Below are 21,639 nucleotides of genomic sequence, written 5' to 3' on the forward strand. Positions count from 1 at the left end.
TTTACAAATTGTAGAATGCAGGCAATGGTGTGGGGTAAAGACCACTTTAAACAATGGACAGAAGTATCTACTATCCAACTTAAATAGACCACTGGGTACAACTATCAATAGCAGCCAATGAGAATAAACTTTGTAGTGGTTGTGAGACAGTTCAGATCAGAATTCTGGCTCAGATTGGAGCTATTCTGACCCGGAATCAATTAAGCTGTCTGAGTTTTGATCCACTATTGTTATAGCTGTAGTTGACAAGTATAGCAGGCCGCCAAGCAATGACAGCTAATATGGTCTATCGGTTGGATAGGTACGGCTCATTGGAAAAAATATGAACTTTGAGTTGTAATTTTGGTGTTATGTCGTACTTTGCATTTATTTGATTTATTCATTTATTGTTATTTGTTTTTCAATCATCCTTTTTTAATAAACAAATACAGTTTGTCCTAATGGTCTGTTTAGACAGCTTTTTAGAGCTGTTCAATGCCGTATCAAGCTGTATCAAGCTGTATCAAGCTGTTGTCAATTAAATGAGCCCCCTTCCCATTTCCTGCTATTGACTTAAAATCAGGTCATCTGAATTGAAAATGTATTTTTTGATTAGGTAAAAAAGGTTTTAAGTATAAAGAAAAGCAGCCACAAGTGCAGTTCACACATCCTAATAAATGTATCCTTCTTAGATACTTTGTAGTGCACATAGCAAAAGAGTGTCCTTTATACAATCGCTTACATACATGAACCCTAATATTGTATATTGTGTGAATATATTGATAAAATGTATCTGAACGGGTATTTATTAGGGAAAACAGGCACATTTAATTAGACAGGGCTATGCACCTACCAGAATTTAGTCACAGTTTAGTCTGCCAACCAATCATGTAGAGCTTTCTAAAGACTTTAGACATGCTGTAAGTAAAGAATAGTAATTAACAGAGTATTCTGAAATCACTGTAAGTGCTGTGAAAGCTTAAGCTAGCCACAGCTAAATATCATTCCTGGAGCTGGGAAAAAGCTGATAATACTGATCCCATTAAGGTATAGCGTTAGCTAATGTGATGAGTGTTGGTATTATGCTCTTCTCTTAAAACAGTAACAGAAAAATTATAACAAGAATATGGATGAATATATATGTTATCATTGCTGTTGTGTCTAAACTACAAGATTCTTTTTTTTTCTTGATAGATGTCTTTAAATAGTGAAGAATTTCCCACAAAACAAGTTAGAGAAGATCTTGTGAGTTGTGACTTCTGCCTAAAGCCTAAGAAGCCTTTTCCATCAGTAGAACAAGTCATTTCCGAACCTTCTGGCATGGTAAACGTCTATTGGTTTACTGATCATAATAGCTGTGCTTTGTACTGTCATTTAAAACTAAAGAATAGTGTTTGAAAAAGTAAATAAATTGGTTGGGTAAATAGCACAGGATTAAATGTGAGTGTATTTATATAAATTATGGTGAGCTTGATAACATTAAACATTTTGATCTAGTTTCTCCCTAGTATTTTCTACATTATGGGAACTGATAAACAGGCTTTCGGTACACCATTGAAAAAAGAAAAGACTATAGGGTTGAATATAGGCTGTTCACATAACAAAGTGAATTCTCACACCTAGTTTAGTTAGTGAATAAGGTAAACATGTAATGAGTTAACACACTACATATTGGGAAGTGTCCTATTAATTAGTAAGTTCTCCAAGACTGGAGATGATAGACTATCATTGGAGAAACTAAGTAATCTAGCAAACCTGGAATTAATTTCCTCAAAAATATTTACTATTAGTTTGACAATATTTTCAGTCCTGTTCCAGATCTATTCCAGGTTTCCTGTGTCATCCAGGTTCCCCAAGTCTTGGAGAGTTTAATAAATCAGGCCCATTGTGTGAACAAAAATCCTCTTTTTCTCTTTTGGTTTGCCTCTTTTTCAACTCATTTAGTAAGTAAACCCTGTGTGTAAAATCTACCATCAATCCTATTTCAGTTTATTGAAGCAAGGTCACTAAATAACAGCTGGTTAGTTGCTTACAGAACTTTGCACATTGATATTTGACTTTTTGAATAGGAAAGTCTGCAAATATTAGTAATGTATATTTTTCTTATTGCAGTAAATTTATTATTTTCAAATGTAAAATTAGCATAGACACGTGCAATTATTGTCGTTGGAAAGGATCTTTCACAATCCTTTCCAAGGACGAAGGACCGCACGATGCAAGAACGAGTGCTGTACATACCTTCTCTATGGAGAGGGGAGGGGGAGATCGACAGAGTGGCATCCTGCTGCGCGTCTCCCCCTTTCCTTGCATTAGGATCGTTCGTCGTTCATCGTCCACGGATCTGCCAGGACGGTCGTTCAGACGATGGACGAGGGGTGCTGTACACACACCAGATTCTCGTTCGATATCGACCCTGAGTCTATTATCGGGCGAGAACCATTGGACGTGTGTAGGTAACTTTAAAGCTGAATTCCAGACTAAATACTATTTTATATATATACATATACAAACATTTATATACAGCACAGCCACCTTGTTGGCTTTAGTTTTCCTTCCTGCAGTTAAATGTGCAGCAACACATCTGGGTTACCTCCCTGCTCCTAGCTTATAATTAGATAATGAACTGAACTGTAGCAGTCCCATAAGGTCATCTCCTAGTGCTGCCATTGCTACCATTTTATCTTCCAGTTTCTGTTCAGCATATTACAAAAGATTGAATTCAAGTCAAATATAGGTATGTACTGTATACTAATAGATTTAAAATGCATTAAAGTGTATATATAAATAAATACACAACTACATTTATTGTTGATACCTGCCTGGAGTTCAGCTTTAGTATATCTTGAAAGTAACTAAAAAATATTTAGTGGAAGATGTGGAAGTCCTTTAAACTTGCTCTATATGATTAGTAGTTACTGACAAAGAAAAGCAATTCTTCTCTGTGTCTGAGCTGCCTTTTTTGTTTGTCCTTGTTTTTTTCTTTGTTTGTATCTAATGACTAAGTGACACATGAGATTCTTACAGATTCTTATTTTACAGGAGACATTTTGTTGATGTGATTATTCGCCTGAAGTTCTTTTAGCTGCTGTTTCCGTAGAGGAACCCATTATATCGTCTTTTGCAAGGATGTACATTTTAATTTGTTGTCATAAACATAATCATTACTGTTTTTCTGTCCCCCAGCTATTTCGTTAAGTGTAAAGCCAAAAACTGTATCAATTCGGGATCGTGTTGATGTGATTATTTCTTTGAAGTTCTCGTAGCTTATGTTTCTGGACAGGGACACATTATACTTCGTCTGTTGCCGTAATCTAATTTTTAATCTGTTATAAACATAAACATTCATTTTTTTCTATTTTGCCAATAGCTGTTTTGTTGTGTGAAAAGCCAGGAACTGTTTCAATTCATGATAATGGATATTATCAAGACCTATACACCAGAGGAAACTGATGGAAAAAATGAGAATCCACCAGAGGAAACTCAAGATAATAATGAAGCTCAAGAAAAGGAATTTGAAGAAAAACCAAGCAATGACTCTGCACCAATAACACCCCATAGTTCTGATGAGATTAAGGCCCTAAACTCTCTAAAAGAAGAGTAAGTAGAATGGGAGAACTTTCTGCATTTTATAATAGAACTGCATTTCGAACAGATCTGTTACACATTAAATATAAATGTCCTGGATTTCTTTTGCTTTGGGTGGCAAAAGAATTGAATTGAATAAAATATATTGATTTTGGAATATTTTTGGGAAAAGGAGCAGTCAGTGCAACTGTATACAATGATACATCATGGGGAACCATTGCATCCTAATGTATGACAACAAAATAAATTTATATATATGTCTCACACATATTGCAAGATTTGTTATTTTTTATTGAATGAGAAGGGAGCCTACATATTGAAGTTACAATGCTCCCCTCTGGTCTGTTTCTGGTTGAATAACAGATACAATCTATACCGACTCACTGAAATTATTGTTGTCCCTCCTTCCCTGAAATCATATAACAGGCATGTAGATGACAATACTGCAGTTAACAACACCTAGCAGAGTTGGGGAAACTTACATGTAGGGTTTACATAGAACTAAACTTGTCTGGTGATGGGTACAGTGCTCTAATATCAGAGAAGGACATCTGGCACACCCATTAGGAATCCCGCTATCTGTAGCTTGACCAGTCCAGTACACTAAGTTTGATATGTCTTGATATAAGTCTTTCTGATCTCCACCTCCATGGAGAGTCCTCTAAGGACCTGTGTTTTTCTAAGACCCATACTATACCCACTCAGCTTGTGTGTGCTTTTGATAAATGCCACACTATGAACTCCTATACACATGCCTGGTGGCCACATTGTACTGCACATGTACATTTGTTGGCTGCATTTCCTCACATGCACTGACACATTGTAATGGTCAAGTTTGCATGGTTTAGATACCCAGTAGCCTCAGTTTAGTGAAAATGCATGCACAAATTGTATTGGACATGTGTGCCAATGTTTCTTTTTTCTGCACCTTGATGTCTGCCCGTACTCCCTGGGAGGGGAGCTTGATCTACAGCTGAATATATGTGATATAGTACAAAGAGAATGGGCATATCTGGTTCATGGTAGTGTGACAAACACTACAAAGAGAGCCTTGTTATTTCAAACCTTAATGTATTGGGGGATCCTATAAACCGCTTGCACAGATGATTTCTTTAGATAATTAGCTTTTCTACATTTTAGTTAAATATTGTAGAACAATGATCTACAGCATTCATGTTGAAAAGGGCCTAGCCTGCTCTTGTTCAAAGTGAAATAAATATTCATACCCTCTCCATTTGACTTCCTGCTAACCTAAACTTGCAAAGTTCCTGGCACTTAGCTCATTCCTGCTTTCCCTCCTTGAAGGCTGCCATTCCTTTGCCGGGTAATTAAATGTCAATGGGCAAGGGTCTTACTATACACCCATTCTTCCCCCAACCATCAAGAATCAAGACAAGAGAACCACTTCTTCTAACTTGCATGGCACCAGAGTATACTATCTTTAATCCATGCCATAGACAAACATTTGTCTGTTCTTGGTGCATCTTATTGTAAATTAAAAGTAACAGATATTGAAAACAGACTTTTTGTTTCTATTTTACTTGCTTAAGGTTGGAAAAAATAAATACAAAGGATTACATCACATCTCTATCAAATCATTTGATTTCACATGGAGGTAAGTTAGAACTGTATTATTAAATCATTAAATCATAGATGGTACATTATGTTTATTTTACTAATAAAATTCAATGAGACTAGAAAAATGTTTTATATGTAAAAAGAAATATATGCTTAGAATGTTCCAGAAGATGTGGTTGTAGGGAAAGCAAGGCCTTATGGCCCCAAAAGCATTACATCATTTAAGTAACTTTTCTGTACATAAAAGATATTTACAGATATACAGTATAAGCTGTTTGGGAAAAAACAACTCTAATAAATATTGCGTTTTATAGACAGAAAAAATTGAATATTATAACAAAGAGAAACCACACAATGTCACCGTGAAGAGATATTCTAATAAATCTTACTTTAAAGACAATAATTCAAAATATTTTGTAGTACACTAGATATTACTAATTAGACAAAGCAAAACGTTCTGCATTATTCTTTCATTTATTAATTTGCATCATATTTATTCTACTTGCCCATAACTGATCCTATTAGTCTGTTACCTAATGCGGTTGCTGTTTAAACTCTTCTTTAGGTATATGTTTTTTTATGTATTTTTTTAGATCAAAGATTGTATCATGAAAAGTTTTTATTTGTCCTTGTACATAGTACATTACTGAAAGGAAGTAGTGGGTAAGGGGGATGGGGTTGTTACACAATGGCTTTTACTGCCTGGCTGTAAAAATGTTGTTTTATTAAAGAAAAGATGTCCTTTTAACAGAACTAATAACCCATTTTGTGTGAGAATGCATACTGTTCGTTTTTGGTTTCGATAATACCTAATGTAAAAAAAAAATGCAAATATGCAACATTTAGCTTCTCTACTGTATAAAGGTGAAATAGGTATTCCTTTCTTTCCTAAAAATATTTTTGCTTTTGCTTCAGACACTTGATGATACTATTTATATACAAGTTTATGATCTGCAGCACCTGTGGAAAAATCCATACCAATGTCAATGCCAATATATTGATTTTACATTCTTACTCCATTTATTAATCTTCCCTAAGAATAACTATGACGTATGAGCCAGGGGTACTTACTTAGATTGTTGAAATTGTTGTAGAAACGTGTTTTCATTTAAGTATCAAATACCATAGGAACTTACTACAATGTTTTTGTAAATATTTAAAACATACATGGAAGTTTTGATTATTATTTGGTTTATTTTATAGCTCTTTATAACTATATTTTTTTTTCTATACCAGCTCTGTTTGTGACAGAGAAAATCACTTTTTCACTGGAATCCACCACTGAAGGTATTACACGTTTGCAATCAGCCGATCAGAACTCATCTTCTTATCTGATTCCCAACATTGATGACTATTTTGATGCAGTGCTGGACAGTAAACAGACAATGGTAAGTAACTCAGTCTCTAGCATGATGTAACAATAATCTTAATTACAGTGTTAATTTCGTAGTTCAGAAATATAGTAAGAAAATTATACAAAATAACCCACATATTACTTTTATTAGATTGAGCATAATATATAATAATAATATCATTATAATTTTTTATTTTGTGTATATTGCCAAATGTAAGTGTATATGTTGTTGAATAATATGTTTGACATCACTGACCAAAAAAAAAACCTGTTCTTTGTTTTTTGTTCTTTTCTTTTCAACTTATATGCATAAGTGAGGGGTCAGGCCACCCAATTATTATCACAGGCAAGGTATGCAATTTTTCTCTTAAATCTTGTGTCTCTCTCATGGATTGAGAATATCTATACCTGCAGCCTTACCCTTCACCTGTACAAACTCCACGCCACCAATATGAGTATCATCACTACCCTTCCTCCAGTACATCAAATAAGTACAGTTTTGGCAATGAAAGCCTCCATATCACTGATTTATAGTGGGAGTGTGTCACAAATGTTAATTGTTTTTTTGTTGTTAATATTGTTAAAATAGTTATGTTTTGTTTAAATGGTTATTTATTGTTATTAATACTTTTTTATTGGCACTTTGTTACATGCACTTTGTTAAATAAAATGTATCTTTTGGTTATGGAGCAAACCTGTCATTTTGTTTTAATGATTGTATGGGGCCTCCACCTTCATGTACTCATCTTTCAAGCAGCCGATAATTGCTGCACATGTCTCGGGGATGATATGACCCATTGCTTGCGGTGAGATCCCAGTGGAGAACTTCATGTCCTGCAGAGATCTTCCAGTGGCAAGGTATCTCAGCGTGGCGATCAACCTCTGCTCAGGTGTAATGGACTTCCTCATGAAGGTATCTTGTTTCTGCAGAAAAGGTGTAACTGCTGAAAGTAATGCTGGAAACAGACATCTGACATACGAAGATAATTCTTGTAGTCATCTGGGAATGAGTGGCGCAGTTCCCGTAGCAGATTCTCATGTGAAATGTTGTCTCCGTCCAACAACCAATCCTTACACCACATTCGCCGCTTCTTCTCAACATCCTCCTCTTCAGCACTAAGCAGACACATCAAAGCAAGAGCTGCTTTCTTCTTCCTTGAGAACACTTTGAAGGGCATATTGCACATAGGGACAAAGGAACAGTGTGGTGAATGTCATTCGTTTGATCCGATCGTTCGTACACAGCATTCACTTCCTGTGGTGCACGTCACATCCTGTATCCTTCAAATGATCGCTTCTATCGTGTGTACAATATCGTTGAACGATCGTGTCGTTATCTGCATGTACAGGATCGGTGCTATACGAGCGTTCAAATATATCGTGCAGGATCGTTGGTCGTTCGTTTACCAACGATAATTATTGGAAGTGTGTACGTAGCTTTAGTCTTGCACTTGATGTTGAATTAACTGAATAAATGGTCTAAAAATTGGCTTTGATTAACACACATCAAATCAGCAGATTTGTTGAGCTTCACAAGTTTTTGATAAAAGTTGTGGAAAATGTCATTTTGTTTAGTTCAGCCTGCAACAAAAACTTTCCCAATTTACACTGTTGTTATTGCCAGTGATATAGTGTATCCATGGCTAGAGTGTCATAAATAGCATCTGAGTGAGCTATAGAAGGTTATTTCACATGCCACCCTCCACACTTAGTCGTGACGGATGTACTTGTTGTTTGGGGGCATTGTTTTCCTTTTCTGCCTTTTCTAATTTTATGACACTTCATATAGCCCCCAGTGTCAGAATCACAGTAGAATGAGACAGTAAAAAAAGATTTCTCTACTATAGATAGAAGAATATTTTAAAGGACTACATAAAATATGAATTCTTGTACTTGTTCACAACCTTCATACTTATGGTAAATCAAACAAATTGGGTCAGAGTGACACATTTTTCTGTCCCTTTGGTCAGACGATAGAAAATATCTGACACAGACTAGCTTATTCCCTGGTGATCAGAGTTTTTCATTTTTAATGTCTGGATCAAAGAGAGATCCAGAAAATAAACTGCTCTGGTATATATCTTTAGTACCATTGCCTTCTATAGTGCTCGAAGAATGAATGCATTGTATATCCACTTTATTTTATGAGTGCTTCTTAATGCTTTCCTGCTAGATGGGGTTTCCAGGAGCCACTAAGCTATATAAAATATTTAATAGCAAAGTTTATTAGAAAATGTTCCTTTGCCCTGGAAGCATTGTGAGCCTTCAGGGTCTGCTTCTGCTAGTGTAAACAATGTAGTATTATTAAGTATAGAATATATGAATGCACTGGGGCTACAACAGTAGGTATATATACAATTATTCATTCCTTTCATGATTAGTTATGATTTACTGTTCATCTGAACTTTTTCAGCAAACATATGACCACCATCAGTAATTAACATAAATGTGTTTTTATTATATTTGTAAAAGACATGATTATATACTTAAGCATTTAAATCTAGCTGAATTCAAGGCAAAACAACCTGCTTTTACATATGTTAATATCGATAAAGTGTGTAAGATCACCAAATGCCATTGCAAACCTAAATATTACCATACAGTAACATCATAGCCATAATGGGCAAAACCTAAATGGAGAGCAGAGCTGTGGGATAGACCTGGCAGGTCAATCTATTACAGGCTGACCACCCTACAGGAGGAAGGTGGATATCAGACCAATTACCCTGCAGGAGTAAATAGAGCAGCAGTAACTGGTCTTTATTACAGTAAGGCCTCTCACTGAGGCAATGATTCAGGCTGAATTAAGGTACAGCTCTGGAATGCTACAAAGCACACCATGTTTCAATTTAAAAACAATCACCCCACAATTCTACTATAATATTTGGGGGTAGGGGAACCAGATGTCACTTTGTGTAAGCTGTTCAGATTTAAAATTATATATTTACATATATAGTAAATGTCCTTTTCTGCACACAATGGGAGATGGCCCAACACCTGTAAAAGCACTATAGTTGGATTGCCTCTAATTCATAGTCATATTAAAGATAAGGTAAAGTCTGCTTAGTAAAAAAAAAAAAGTCCTGACAGACAGGCTTTTTATTGGCAAAAGACTATCAAATGTCTTATAATATGTAGATCATGCTGGGTGCCCTTCAAGTTCCATGCTGAGATAAAGTAGCTCCCATGCACATGTGAGAAAGCTTTGTCATGCCCACCTGGCCAATAAAAATGACCAAATACTTAAAATTGATAAGAAAACAAAGAAGACAACAGTCATGATGCAGTGATAAGGGAAATCGAAGCAGTCACAGTGCTGGATGGGGGCATTTTGTCTCAGCCTATTTAGACAAAACTATGAAAATGCTTAAAAACACTTACAAAAGTGATTTCAATTTAAGTGTCCATGGAAGAAAAAAAAGCATCTAATTTGCAAGGCTTTGGAACCACTGTTGTGTTTGGGAATGCCTGAAAAAGCCTAGCAGTTACCACTCACCAGCACCAAGAGGTTGCCAGTATGACTCTTGTATTTCAGTTTTATTATTGATTTCTAAACATTGGAATAACAAAAACAAGAAAAAAAAATATTTTTTCGTACAAATAATGGACAAATAAACCATACAACAACAGGGCATAAGTCCAAAGTAGCATAAATGTCCTTTCGAGAAACTTGTTTAAAAGATAGTTCTTGGTAAAATGACTAACGACAGGCATTGACAACTTTTGCAAAAAACATTTTGAGCTTCAATCAAAAATTAAAATTACCAAAACATTTAGGACATAAAGCCATAGAGATGAACAATTCCAGATATAAAAAAAGGGGAAGGAGGAAGGAAAGGGGGTTGGAGACAGTCAAAGTAAAATATGTGGGTATAGGTTAAGACTGTAGTAAGCCTTAAAGTGTATTACACCAGTTTGTACGAATTCCAGGGTTCCCAGATTTGGTCAAACGTATCCATTTTATTACTCAAGATGCTGGTGAGTTTGTCATTGACCATTATCCAGTTTAATTATATAGATATTGGTTCTATAGGGATGTCCCTCTTTTTTCAAGCCTTTGCTAATGCAACCCCTGCTGCCATCAAAATAAGGTAATAATAATAATAATAATGACATTGTCTTTATAAATGACACCCCCATTCTGCTTCACAACACTTGCCTATCCTTGGGACCACCTCGGTCAACTTCTGTGGGACTGTAGTGAAGCCGATAGGATGGAATAATAGATGACCAGCTTTTTGAAAAGTCAGCAATATTTTTTAACAAATAATTTGCTCATAAATTTAATTTAGGTATCTTATCATTGGTGTCCTGGTTGCACCCCTATAACGGTAAAGTGTCACTTCTTTCACTCTCTTGCTTTTCCTCTGTATTCTTTACTGAAATGGCTTCTTAAAGGAAAGCTGTACAGTAATTGTACATAAGGTTTATATAAAAGGGGCAAAGTAACACATTTCCTTTAATGGCATACCCCTGGGGGCCATGTGACTCTCTTTGCTACTGCTTGGTAATTGACTCCCCAGATATAATACTGTCACAGAGGGGGCAGCTAGAGATTCTTAGCTCTGTAAAGCTTTATTACATACACAGTACCAACTCTCTTTGCTCCTAGCACTCAAAAGAAGTGGCAGGGAAACAAAAGGAGAATAAGAATGAGCTGTTGTATGGGGCCACCAATAAAGTAAACCTCTTCCTGGTTCACTGTGTTCACCGTATCATTTTCAATAAATAATGCAGGCAAAAGTTGTAAGCAAATGAAGGAAACATTGCCACTTTTGAGCTTTTTCCATGATGCTGGTGTCTGAATATTCAGGAGCAGACAGTGACAAAGCACATTTCATTACTGAATGCTTTGATTGTTGGTGGGCAGTTGTTGTTTTTTGGAATAGTTTTTTTTGTGAATAGGTAAAAGCAGTGAGTGACCTAAAAGGTTATCATGTATTCCTCCTCTGACTTATTCAGCTATGGGTTTGTTACAATTAGACCTGAACAGCAGGAGATAAAATGACTTGGGAAATTCAGGCTATCTATTGCAAACTATAGTAATAAATCATTGCAGAAAACCTGGAGTCAGCAGCCTCCATCATACTGAGATGGTAAATGTGAACTATTCAAATACAGTACAGTATTTAGAGAACAAATATAGAGTTTTTGCAGAAAATGTACCTTTAGTAACCTTTTTGTAATCAAGTCACAATTACTCACTGACTGAGCTCATAGTGTTACTGGCCCAGTTGCAGTTCTATGGTCTGCTATAATTCTAGTTATACGTATATCCTTTTCACCTTTACAGATCTATTTCTTTTTTCCTGAGGCGTATGGTGACATTATAAATTATGTTTAATACCCCAAATGCAACATAGGTGAGAGGACTTAAATGAAATGGTCCTCCCCAGAGAAAATACATTTGCTGCATGTAGAATATTTCAGCCTTTGGAAATAATGTACATAAATGTTAACTGTGGAGCTGATGTGACTTTTCTTAACTATATCATGGCACATTTAAATGGAGATAAGTTCATACATCTTATTATCTGCACCAAGTCCCCTGCACCAAGTAGTTAAATCCTTATTACTTTCCAAATGACCCTTATAGTCCAAATTGAGTAGTCTCCAAGCCTCTGACTTCCCTGCCTTTAAAGCCGCCCCCCTCTGAAATTTTGTTAATGAATTCCTAATACATACATTTTCATCTCTTTATATCCAATCTGTGAGTTCCTCTTCCAACTTTCCTTCTTCCAGCTTGCGATCTTGAAACCTGCAGAACACTGACATTTAATGACATGTTGCATTTTTCTGTGCCCACTAAATACCACATAACACAATTAATAAAACACACACTTTTGAGATTTGAATCTTAATAACAACCAAACAATAAAAATATTTTTTATCTTAATAACAACCAAACCAAAATAAATCAGTGACTCAAAAAGCTGTAGTCCAATATACTTATACTCTAAAACCAAATAAATTTACAGATCAACGTTGGATGGAACTGTGAATCTGCCAAATCACCAAAAAGAAACCGAATATAGCAGCCAAAGCTGCTTTTTGTTTTCAAAACACCTGAACAGCAATCATTTTTCTTGAAGATGCAGTTGAGCCTTAATTTTCTCAAGTGAAAATAAAGGCCAGTGTGTTCAGTGGTTTAATCAACATGTTCCCTCTTTAACCTCACCTTACCCTATCCTCTCCATGCACTCTGTAGCACAACTTAGAACATGCAAACAAGTGGTAAGAAAAGTCTACATTTTGTCCAAAAGCACCATGAAATGATTGCTAAGTGTAGATGCATTGAATTTTTGAAAAATACAGGGTAAAGAGAACTCTAGACAATCAGAAAAATCTAATTACTGGGCTCTAACTAAGAATGGTATTTGCATAGCTGTCTCTAGTTTCAGTTCTTTGATTCACTCCTTCAGAATAATCATGCATATTTCTGTATACTTTTAGTTTGTAGCTTAAGGACAGATAAAACCATTGGGTCAGCATGAAACCCAGATAATTAGAATTTTCAGAGGGAGGTAAGCAATGATAGCCTCCATAGTCTCTCAGTACAGGTTTAGATTGAGATGTATATTTGGTATTATGACATTAGCAAAAATTCAGTTTTTCCTGTACGCATTTGATAATAATGTCACAATGAAGAAGTCAGACAACCCATAACAATCTTATCATTTTCATACCTGCCCCAAAAATAACAAATAAAGTTTAAACCTGACTGATTGCAATGCATCGCCTTAGGCAGTTCTTCCCCCAGATGGTTTTATAAACAAGAGTAAACTCTAAACATTCCCCGGAGATACTCTTTAAATGTAAATTAAAATGTCCAAAACATGGCATATCAGTTGGCTTACAGGTGAATTTTTCTCTATGCTAATCCACCAGTCACCATAATTGTTGCTCTGTTTCAGAATGAGGACAGAGAAAGCCATCACCATTGCATAAGGCAGGTGGATTATATTATTTTGGATATTTGCCAACTTCCAAAATAAAAATATCTGTTGTTATAAAGTATCCAGTGACACTGTGGAAATAAACCAGTGTAGTCACTGCCTTGTATGGGTAACTTGTGTGTACAGTGGTAACCCCCGGCTAGCATAGAAACATTGATAGAGCATACACAATCTTTCTGCAAACAGTGAAATAAAAGTACCTAAGATAAATGAAATGTTGGAAGCTAAAGGAAAGTGAGGATCAGGACCTAATGGTCAAGACTTGACCAAGGTCAGAGCGGATAGATCAAGATCAGCATGGTAAACCTAAACAAAGCCAGATAAACCAATAGAACTACACAGATCAAGGTAAAAGCCGAGGTCAAATACAGGGAGAGTGAAATCCATTCAAGCACCGGATCTCAGGGCAATATAGAGTGGCTAAAAAGCTAACCAATTTACATTCCTAGGTAGCTGTGTGAATTGCACAGTCTGAATTACACTTGCAAAAGCTGTAAATGTGTGCAGCACATTTGCACTCATATTGCTGAAACCATTTTTCCATGACATTCAAGTAATTCACTCTCTAAAAATAATGAATAATGTTTTCCAGCACTAGACCTTTAAAATGTGAAAGGTCTTTTTTCATACAATTGTAGCACAAAATGTAGTATCAACTTTCCTGAAATATAGGTTAAAATTGCAAAGGTTTCAGAGATTGTGGGCAAATAGTTCAGGAACCAAGATAATAACTACTAATATAATAGTGGAATTATTTTTCAAAATGAAATAGTTGTTTTGATAAAAAGTGGGCAGAGTTTGAAAGATCTATTAGGTGTGACTTTTGGTCAATGTCTCCATTGCAAAGATGTATCCCCCCCCACAGACCCACACACTAAAAAGTGAGAAAAGAAATGTATAAACCAACTATAAAAGTCTATACATTTTCTTGGGCAATGGTTTAAATCTGTTGGAGTGTAAAGGAGCATACTAGACTATCATTGAAATAATATTGTATGGTGACACGCATAAAGTAAAAAAATTAAGAGATTATTATATATATTAATAAGTTCCTTTATTATTTGTATTAGTTAAAGCTCAAGCTTCATCTGCTTCTATTTACCTTCCCTGCTCCCCACCCCCCTCATTACCATCCTCATGAAATTAATAAATAAAACCAATTTTCATTATATATTTTATTTTAGACCCAGTGACATAATTACTGGGTATTTGTGCTTCTGTATGCAATGCAGACTGAATATACCTGTTGAGAGGGCTAACAGGGGCTACATAAAGCTTCCTGAAACCCGAAAGCTGTGATTACACCCATAATGATGTAGCACCTCCATGATTGAAACAAATGAAGCTCACAGGATGTTTTGAAATCGCTGTATGAAAAAATATGCTACATAAACTGTGTTTACTGCAGCTGATAGGCTGGGTCTACATGGACATTTTTAAAAATATATGTAAACGTTCCTACTGCGTTTTTGCTTGCCTTTAAAACGCTAGAAAACGTCTATGCCGTGTTTTCCCACCTTTTCCCCACGTTTTTACTCTGTTTACCTTTCAAGTGCTTATAAACGGAAATCAATTGAAATGTTTACCTGCGTTTTTTGGCGTTTTCCTGGTGTAGATTAGTTTATTGGAATGAATGGGAATTTTAAACATTGGTTTTTAAAGCCTCATGTTAAACGCAGGGGAAAACGTCTGTGTAGACTAAGCCTTACTGTGCTTGGTGACCACACTGCAAGAGAGGCGGTCTCCATAATGAAAACCCTTTCTCATTCTGTAAGACTTGAAAAATTTGCCTGGAACTGAATTCAACCATTAATCTGATATCATCTCAAACTTGTTAATCCACAAAAATATTTGATTAATGTTTGAAATGATAGAATTTACAAGCATTCATTGACAAAGAAAAAACATGCTGTTTCCAAGGCAGTGCCAATATTAAAACACAAAGAATTTAAAAAGAATGTTTGCAACATATAATGAAAAGCACTAATATAACTACAAAGCTGTAACACCATGATTCCCCTTTAAATACATTGTTCCTGTGGATCTTGTTTAAAGATTTCACCCCTCTACATTAAATAAGTCACACGTAGGTCCTTGTCTTCTGGGCTTTCTGCTGTAAGGTGTCACTATGCGATAATCCCCAGTGTGATGATGGTGTAGATTATGTCTTTCAATAGTTCCGTTCTTTGGCCTCCCTTCCCAGGTATTTTCACATATTATTAGATTCACACATTTTCCATTTGAACAAAAGATATATGAAATTGGATAAAAGATAGCAATCTTGTTTTATGATTGGAGCTGACACAAGGGTCATATCTCAGAGAGTTAAAAAATAAGATCAACTAGTCTCACAATTTCATCATTTCCACAGATGGCTATCTGGACGCTCCTGCCATGTTCACCTACAATCACCAATTTGCAAGGTGGCATAACTCAAATAAAAATATAAATCATTGATTTTGAATTATTACATATTTTGCATGTTCTTATGGAATATTCAACTTCATATTGCACAGTTTGAACCAGTCAGTGCTCCAATTAGTCTATGCCCCCAAATGACCCACCATACTTACCCACCGTCTTATAAATACATACTGTCAGGTGAAATCCAGGTATTTCCATGTACATCACTGATAGGTGGAAGCCTACAAAACACAAGAAAACGTACATTTCCATGCACATTTTAATTGAGTTTGTGGTGATTTTAGTTACATCCAACTAACATGCTGGACTAGTGCTAGTCAAACCTTGACAGATGTCCAGACACCTAGAGATTTCTATATACTAGCAAAGAAAAGAAAATAATAGCATGATGTCATAGTGTGGTCCTTACTCATCAAGAGGCACATTCTTTTCTGCTGTTTCCGCCATCTTTCTGCTGTTACTTCCGGGGATGATTTTAGGTGTCACTACTTCTTAAACATCACTAACCTTTGCATGTAAGTACAGAAGAACCTCCATTTGTAGATTTTACAATTTATTTTCCAATTCAGTGATTCTTTTTTAAGTTTTTTTTATCTGTTTTTTTAATAGCATCACCATCAAAAGCCAAAACGACAGGTGTGTCATACTTTCTATAGAGGCATTTTCTCCATGCCTTGGAATGTTCTTTAGAAATTTAAAGCCGTTCACAAGTTAGGACATGATACAGGATACAGGACCTATACCCATATTCTTTTTATCTATATTGCGTCCATTTTCTAATAGAAAACCTAACTTGTCCAATAGATATTAAATATATTCTAAACATTATCAGTACACCAGTAATACCATTTTTTCAGATTTCTAAAGGATCGAGTTATTGATGCTGTACTATGTAATAGGGAACATTATTATTATTGATACTGTGCTGAATATAAAGGAGAATAAATTGTGCAAGTATTACTGTGTAATGAGGCAACAAGTTAAGATGTATGGCACATCCATTCTTGGCAGCAGAGTGCAGACAACCTTTATTACCATTAGCATTGCTGTATATAGATGATCTTTCCCCTTAGAATTTATTACAGTTTTTGAAAATGCAACATGAATTTTGTTTTACCTTCTATTGCTTTTTAGATTGGAAAATGGAATATGTTAGTTCAATATACTGTAAATAAAAAAAATGGTGATCAAGAATAATGATGATAATATTTTTTTCTTTTAAACAGATGCCTATGAAGACTGTCAGCGAATGTAACAACTCTGAATCAGGTTTCCTCATTCTCTTTACAGATGGAACTGGGCAAGTTCTGTATCCAGCAAATATATGACGTTGTATGTTGTACTCAGATTATACTGACAGTTGTCTACCCATGCATGAAAAGGAATATTCCAGCAGTTAGTACAGGTTGCTGATTGTAGTAATTTTATGCACATAGAATGTTTAAATTATTATAAGTAATATGAAATAATCTATTTTGTGTATATATGTTGTGGATTAATATTTACTTTTACTTTTGATGATTATTGGACAAAGATTATAAAACATTAAACATATCTCCCAACTGTTCTTACTGTTCTTAAACTAGGACTGTCTTTCTTTTGAATACAAGTCCCGCTGTCCCTGTTTTCTCCTCAGTTCTTAAACTTTCTATTTCTGTTTCTCTATACAAAATTATTTTTTCAACTATTGCAAAGTGTAATTTTGCATTTAACCACATTAGCAAATGATTTTTAGGATTCTAGGTTTGCTGGATCACCCAGGTTCTCCCATGACAGCTGAGCTAAGTCTCTGGTAGTAGGGCTGAGGATCCAGCAACTGGGACCAGAGAGATATAAATAAGGATAGCAGCCATTAGCATGACAGGATTGGAACCAGGAACTAGTCTGCTCATTAGCTGATGCACATACTTGAAAATCCCTTTCAGCTGTGCACAGCCTCAGAGTAAGTGCATGGGATAATATTAAAGGCATTTCTCTGCTGGCCTAAAGGGAGGGCGAGGAAGCTGCAAGCTGCTGAACAGATGATCTGTAGGCAGAGTGGTAAGAGGAAGTGACCATTTCATGAGCTTTTACGTTTTTTTTTTTTAGTACAATGTGTCCACGCTTAAGGGTTTACCAAAATGTAGGCTTCACTTTTAGCTACCCACAGGTTGAGTGATATTGATTGTAGGGTACCTAGATGACCTGCTATTGTAGGTAAAGTCTTTTTTGGGACTGGAGTTCGACCTGTCTGTCACTATTCAGACTCTTGGGACCCGTAACCCATCTTTTCTTCTGCGTTCAGTGGAGGACACAGTACCTGCCCCTCTGGCTTGTTGCCACCTATATTTCTATGTTTAGATGGCTTTGACACTTAACTGAGGTTTGCCCTTGGGTTTTAAACTTTGTTTAATTTGGGGTGTTTTTCTACAGCAGTCACTGTCTTTAACACTGTAAAGAATATACTAAAAAGAAAACAAACATCAGTATTTGTGATCTCATAAAAGAATATTTAAAAATATATTTTATACTATTGAATAATGCAAATATTGGTTACTAGAGGTTCTTTGGGAGCTTTATCACATCTTATGATTTCCTAAATAAGCTCATGTTTTTTGTTTAGGATTTACTAAATATTCTTTTTTCCTTAACTATAAATCAGTTATCCATCAGGAAATATTGGTATCTTGATTGCACGCTCAAAATCTACCCAATTTACCTTCATCGTTATGGAAGATGCAAAGTACAAACCACAGATACAAGCTGTTTTTATGAGCAATGGCCATGCAGTCTGCTAAACAAATTCCTTTATTAGATATAATTAACGATAGTCTAGAAATTGTAACACTTTATGGACCTTTAATTTTGTTCTAAATGACTTGACATGCAATAAAACACCTGTGTTATTCACCATGTGTTATTTTATGGGGCAACCTAATGCACCTCCACAATGCAGTTGTCTTGCAAAAGTTAATTTTCAGAAAACTGCGTATTGTCCTTTATATAATATTTGTAGGAACATTTCTTAAAATTTAGAAAAAACAGATATGAACATTGCAAACATGCATAAACTGAAAATCAAAAACTCTATATACTTCTCCCATTCTTTGGAGAACACATCCTTAATCCATTGCTTTCTTGGAAGTTGTAGTATCCAGGCAGAAGCAAAATCCCATTGAAATAATGGAATTTGCATTGGCTATTGTCATTGAGATATTTCGCTCTCAGTTTAGCTAAAGGGAGGTGAAAATGAAAGATGTTGTTCTATAGTACAAAATGACCCAGAACAATGGCTGTAAATTTACTCTTGTGGGACCCAGAAGCTGTCAGCACAAAATTCTAGTGCAGCAAGCTGTGTTTGTACAGTATGTTGTTTTTGCACTGCAAGCTGCCTTTCCTGTTGGGGGTTTTCATTTGTTCAATGCTTGTTGTGTCTCAGCTTACCCTCTAGAACTCTAGAAGTACTCCTGTTGGGAACCCTAACATTATCCTTTCTCCTTGCTGATCCACAATGCTCAGCTTCAGGTAATCCAGTGCCATACTCATTTATAAAATCTTTGGGCATTGTAGAGGGATTTGTGTCCCAGATGGAACTAATGTTTGCTTAGGCATGGCCAAGAAAGAAGGCTTTCCCTACCAGGAGCAAGCAGAAGAGAGAGTTGTGGTGTAGGAACAGCCAAGATCAGGTACTGGGTAGGATTCTAGTGAGAGGCAACCCATCTTCTTCTGTCTTCTGAAATCATCACTACTTTCCACCACTACATATCTCCCATCCTATTGTGTGTAAATTCCCCCCTGGAACGATGTTCTGTGAACTGATAAATTGAAGATAGATTTGCTTGGACACAGTACCAATAGACATGTTTGGTTTAAACTGAAGACAACAACAGGAGAAAAGTCTAATATCATCTATGAAGCATCATATTAAAATAATGATCCAAAACACTTAAATCAGCCAAGTAATGTCTCAAAAAGGTGAAATGAAGATCTGATTTGATCCCACTGATATGCTGTTGGGAAATGTTAAATGGACAGTTCATGAAAATCTACAAATATCTTGCATTTGAAAACATTTGCATTAGGATATTGTCAAAAATTTCATCCAGTCAATAAGACTGATTTATTAAAGCTCTCCAAGGCTGTAGAGGATACACTTTCATCAGTGATCCAGAATTCGGAACACTTGCTAATTACTTTGAAGTATCTATTCCAGGTTTGCTGGATTACCCAGCTTTACTGATGAAAGTGTATCCTTTCCAGCCTTGGAGAGCTTTTTTAAATAATACCTACTGTCAGAGACGGGGACAATAATATAAAATATTAAGACGCTAAAGGGAGCAATACCAGCTTTTGAAGTACGAGTGTACTAGCTTTTGTAACTAATATAAATATTCCTTGTTCTTGTTTTAAGTTTATCACAGGTATTTGTAGGCATGGTTTCAATTAGGGTCTAAAGCTTGCTTGTTAAACTATGTTCAAAAAGTCAACAGTATCAAAGTACCTTTACCTCTTCACAGTACTGTACTTCTAATGTATACTTTTTTAGGCCAAATTCCAGTTTTGACAACTAAAACATAAGAGACAAATTTCTGTCTCTTATATCATGTGAGTATTTTGTGCTGTGTAGCCCCCTTTCATGCGCCCATGTATCATGTGTGGACTGTAACATGTATTGGTGGGGAAGTAAAATATTAAATTCATTGAACAGTCTAGTTTGCAGGCTCAAGCTTAATGCAGATTTGTAATTAGCCCAACTCCAAATCATGGTTTTGGAATATGTAATATTTATTAATTAAAAATGCCCTTTGACTCTTTAGTCTTATCTTGAAGGCAATTTCGCTATCAGAATCAATGCCATTTCAGTGCAGGAGAACAAACATACTCATGTTAATAGCTTTGTACCAAACTGGCAAGAGTGAGTAACTAAATATGAATTCTTTGTAGTCTATTTACATACTGATTACTGTGCGCACTCCAGTGTAATTCTAATTAGAACTTAATTATTCATAATGGTTTTTGCTGTTGTGCAGCCAGACAAGACCATTGAGCCCTAGAGCCATGATTTATTCTTTGTGTACCATACTCGTAGCATGAGCTGCTATGGCTATAGTTAAGGTGTGCGTTCACTAATGAATACTGCTAAGGGACAGCCCCAGGTGACTCCAGAGACAGGACTGGGCCACTTACTGGAAGATGTGAAGTAAACCTTTACTCTCACATTTGTTATTGGGGCCTAATTATCCTGACTTAATGGCTGAGCCCTGCTGACTACAACTTCACCATGGAGTGAGATAGAAATGGTATTGTCATGAGAATGGCTTTCTCCGGGTAGCTAAGAGGTAATAGTAATAGGTATAAGTGGACATCTTGTGGTGTCAGCTTCTAGAATAACTTTACTTTTAAAAAGTAATTTTATTTCTTTATAGATAAAAAACAGAATTGTGGGTTACAAACATATTTTTGTTTGCACATTTGCTGAATAGAATCATATTTGGCTCAAATAGGTATCAGAGGTTACAGTGTTTAAGGTGTTTACTGCAGGTTCAAGATTCACCGTCTTATATCAACTTTGTTCTGTGAGACAAGGCTTTTTTTTAGAGAGTGAAATTTGAGGTTTATATCAGGGCCTGTTTTTTTAGCTTTTTGATTCAAGGGTGGCATTTTCAGTTTTTAAAAAAATGTATGGTATACAAGTTATGGTATTTTTAATTGTTTCTGGTGCAAATGGAGCATTTTCTACTTAGACATGTGACCATATAGATGATGTGAATGTGCTAAATGAGG

At 35.6% G+C, this 21,639-nt stretch overlaps 1 protein-coding gene across 1 annotated transcript in view; it reads left to right on the top strand.

The window, feature by feature from the left end:
* The window catches only part of ERICH6B (glutamate rich 6B), a gene marked incomplete in the record, with an annotated part of 75,867 nt that overhangs the window by 45,832 nt on the left and 8,396 nt on the right, over positions 1–21,639 (top strand). Inside the window, 6 exon segments of the mRNA XM_072409999.1 lie at positions 1,174–1,302; positions 3,347–3,576; positions 5,115–5,179; positions 6,379–6,530; positions 17,103–17,185; positions 18,518–18,652. Coding sequence (XP_072266100.1) covers positions 1,174–1,302; positions 3,347–3,576; positions 5,115–5,179; positions 6,379–6,530; positions 17,103–17,185; positions 18,518–18,652 — 794 coding nt within the window.

This window comes from Pyxicephalus adspersus, chromosome 1 (assembly GCF_032062135.1).
Source record: "Pyxicephalus adspersus chromosome 1, UCB_Pads_2.0, whole genome shotgun sequence".
Lineage (NCBI taxonomy): Eukaryota > Metazoa > Chordata > Amphibia > Anura > Pyxicephalidae > Pyxicephalus > Pyxicephalus adspersus.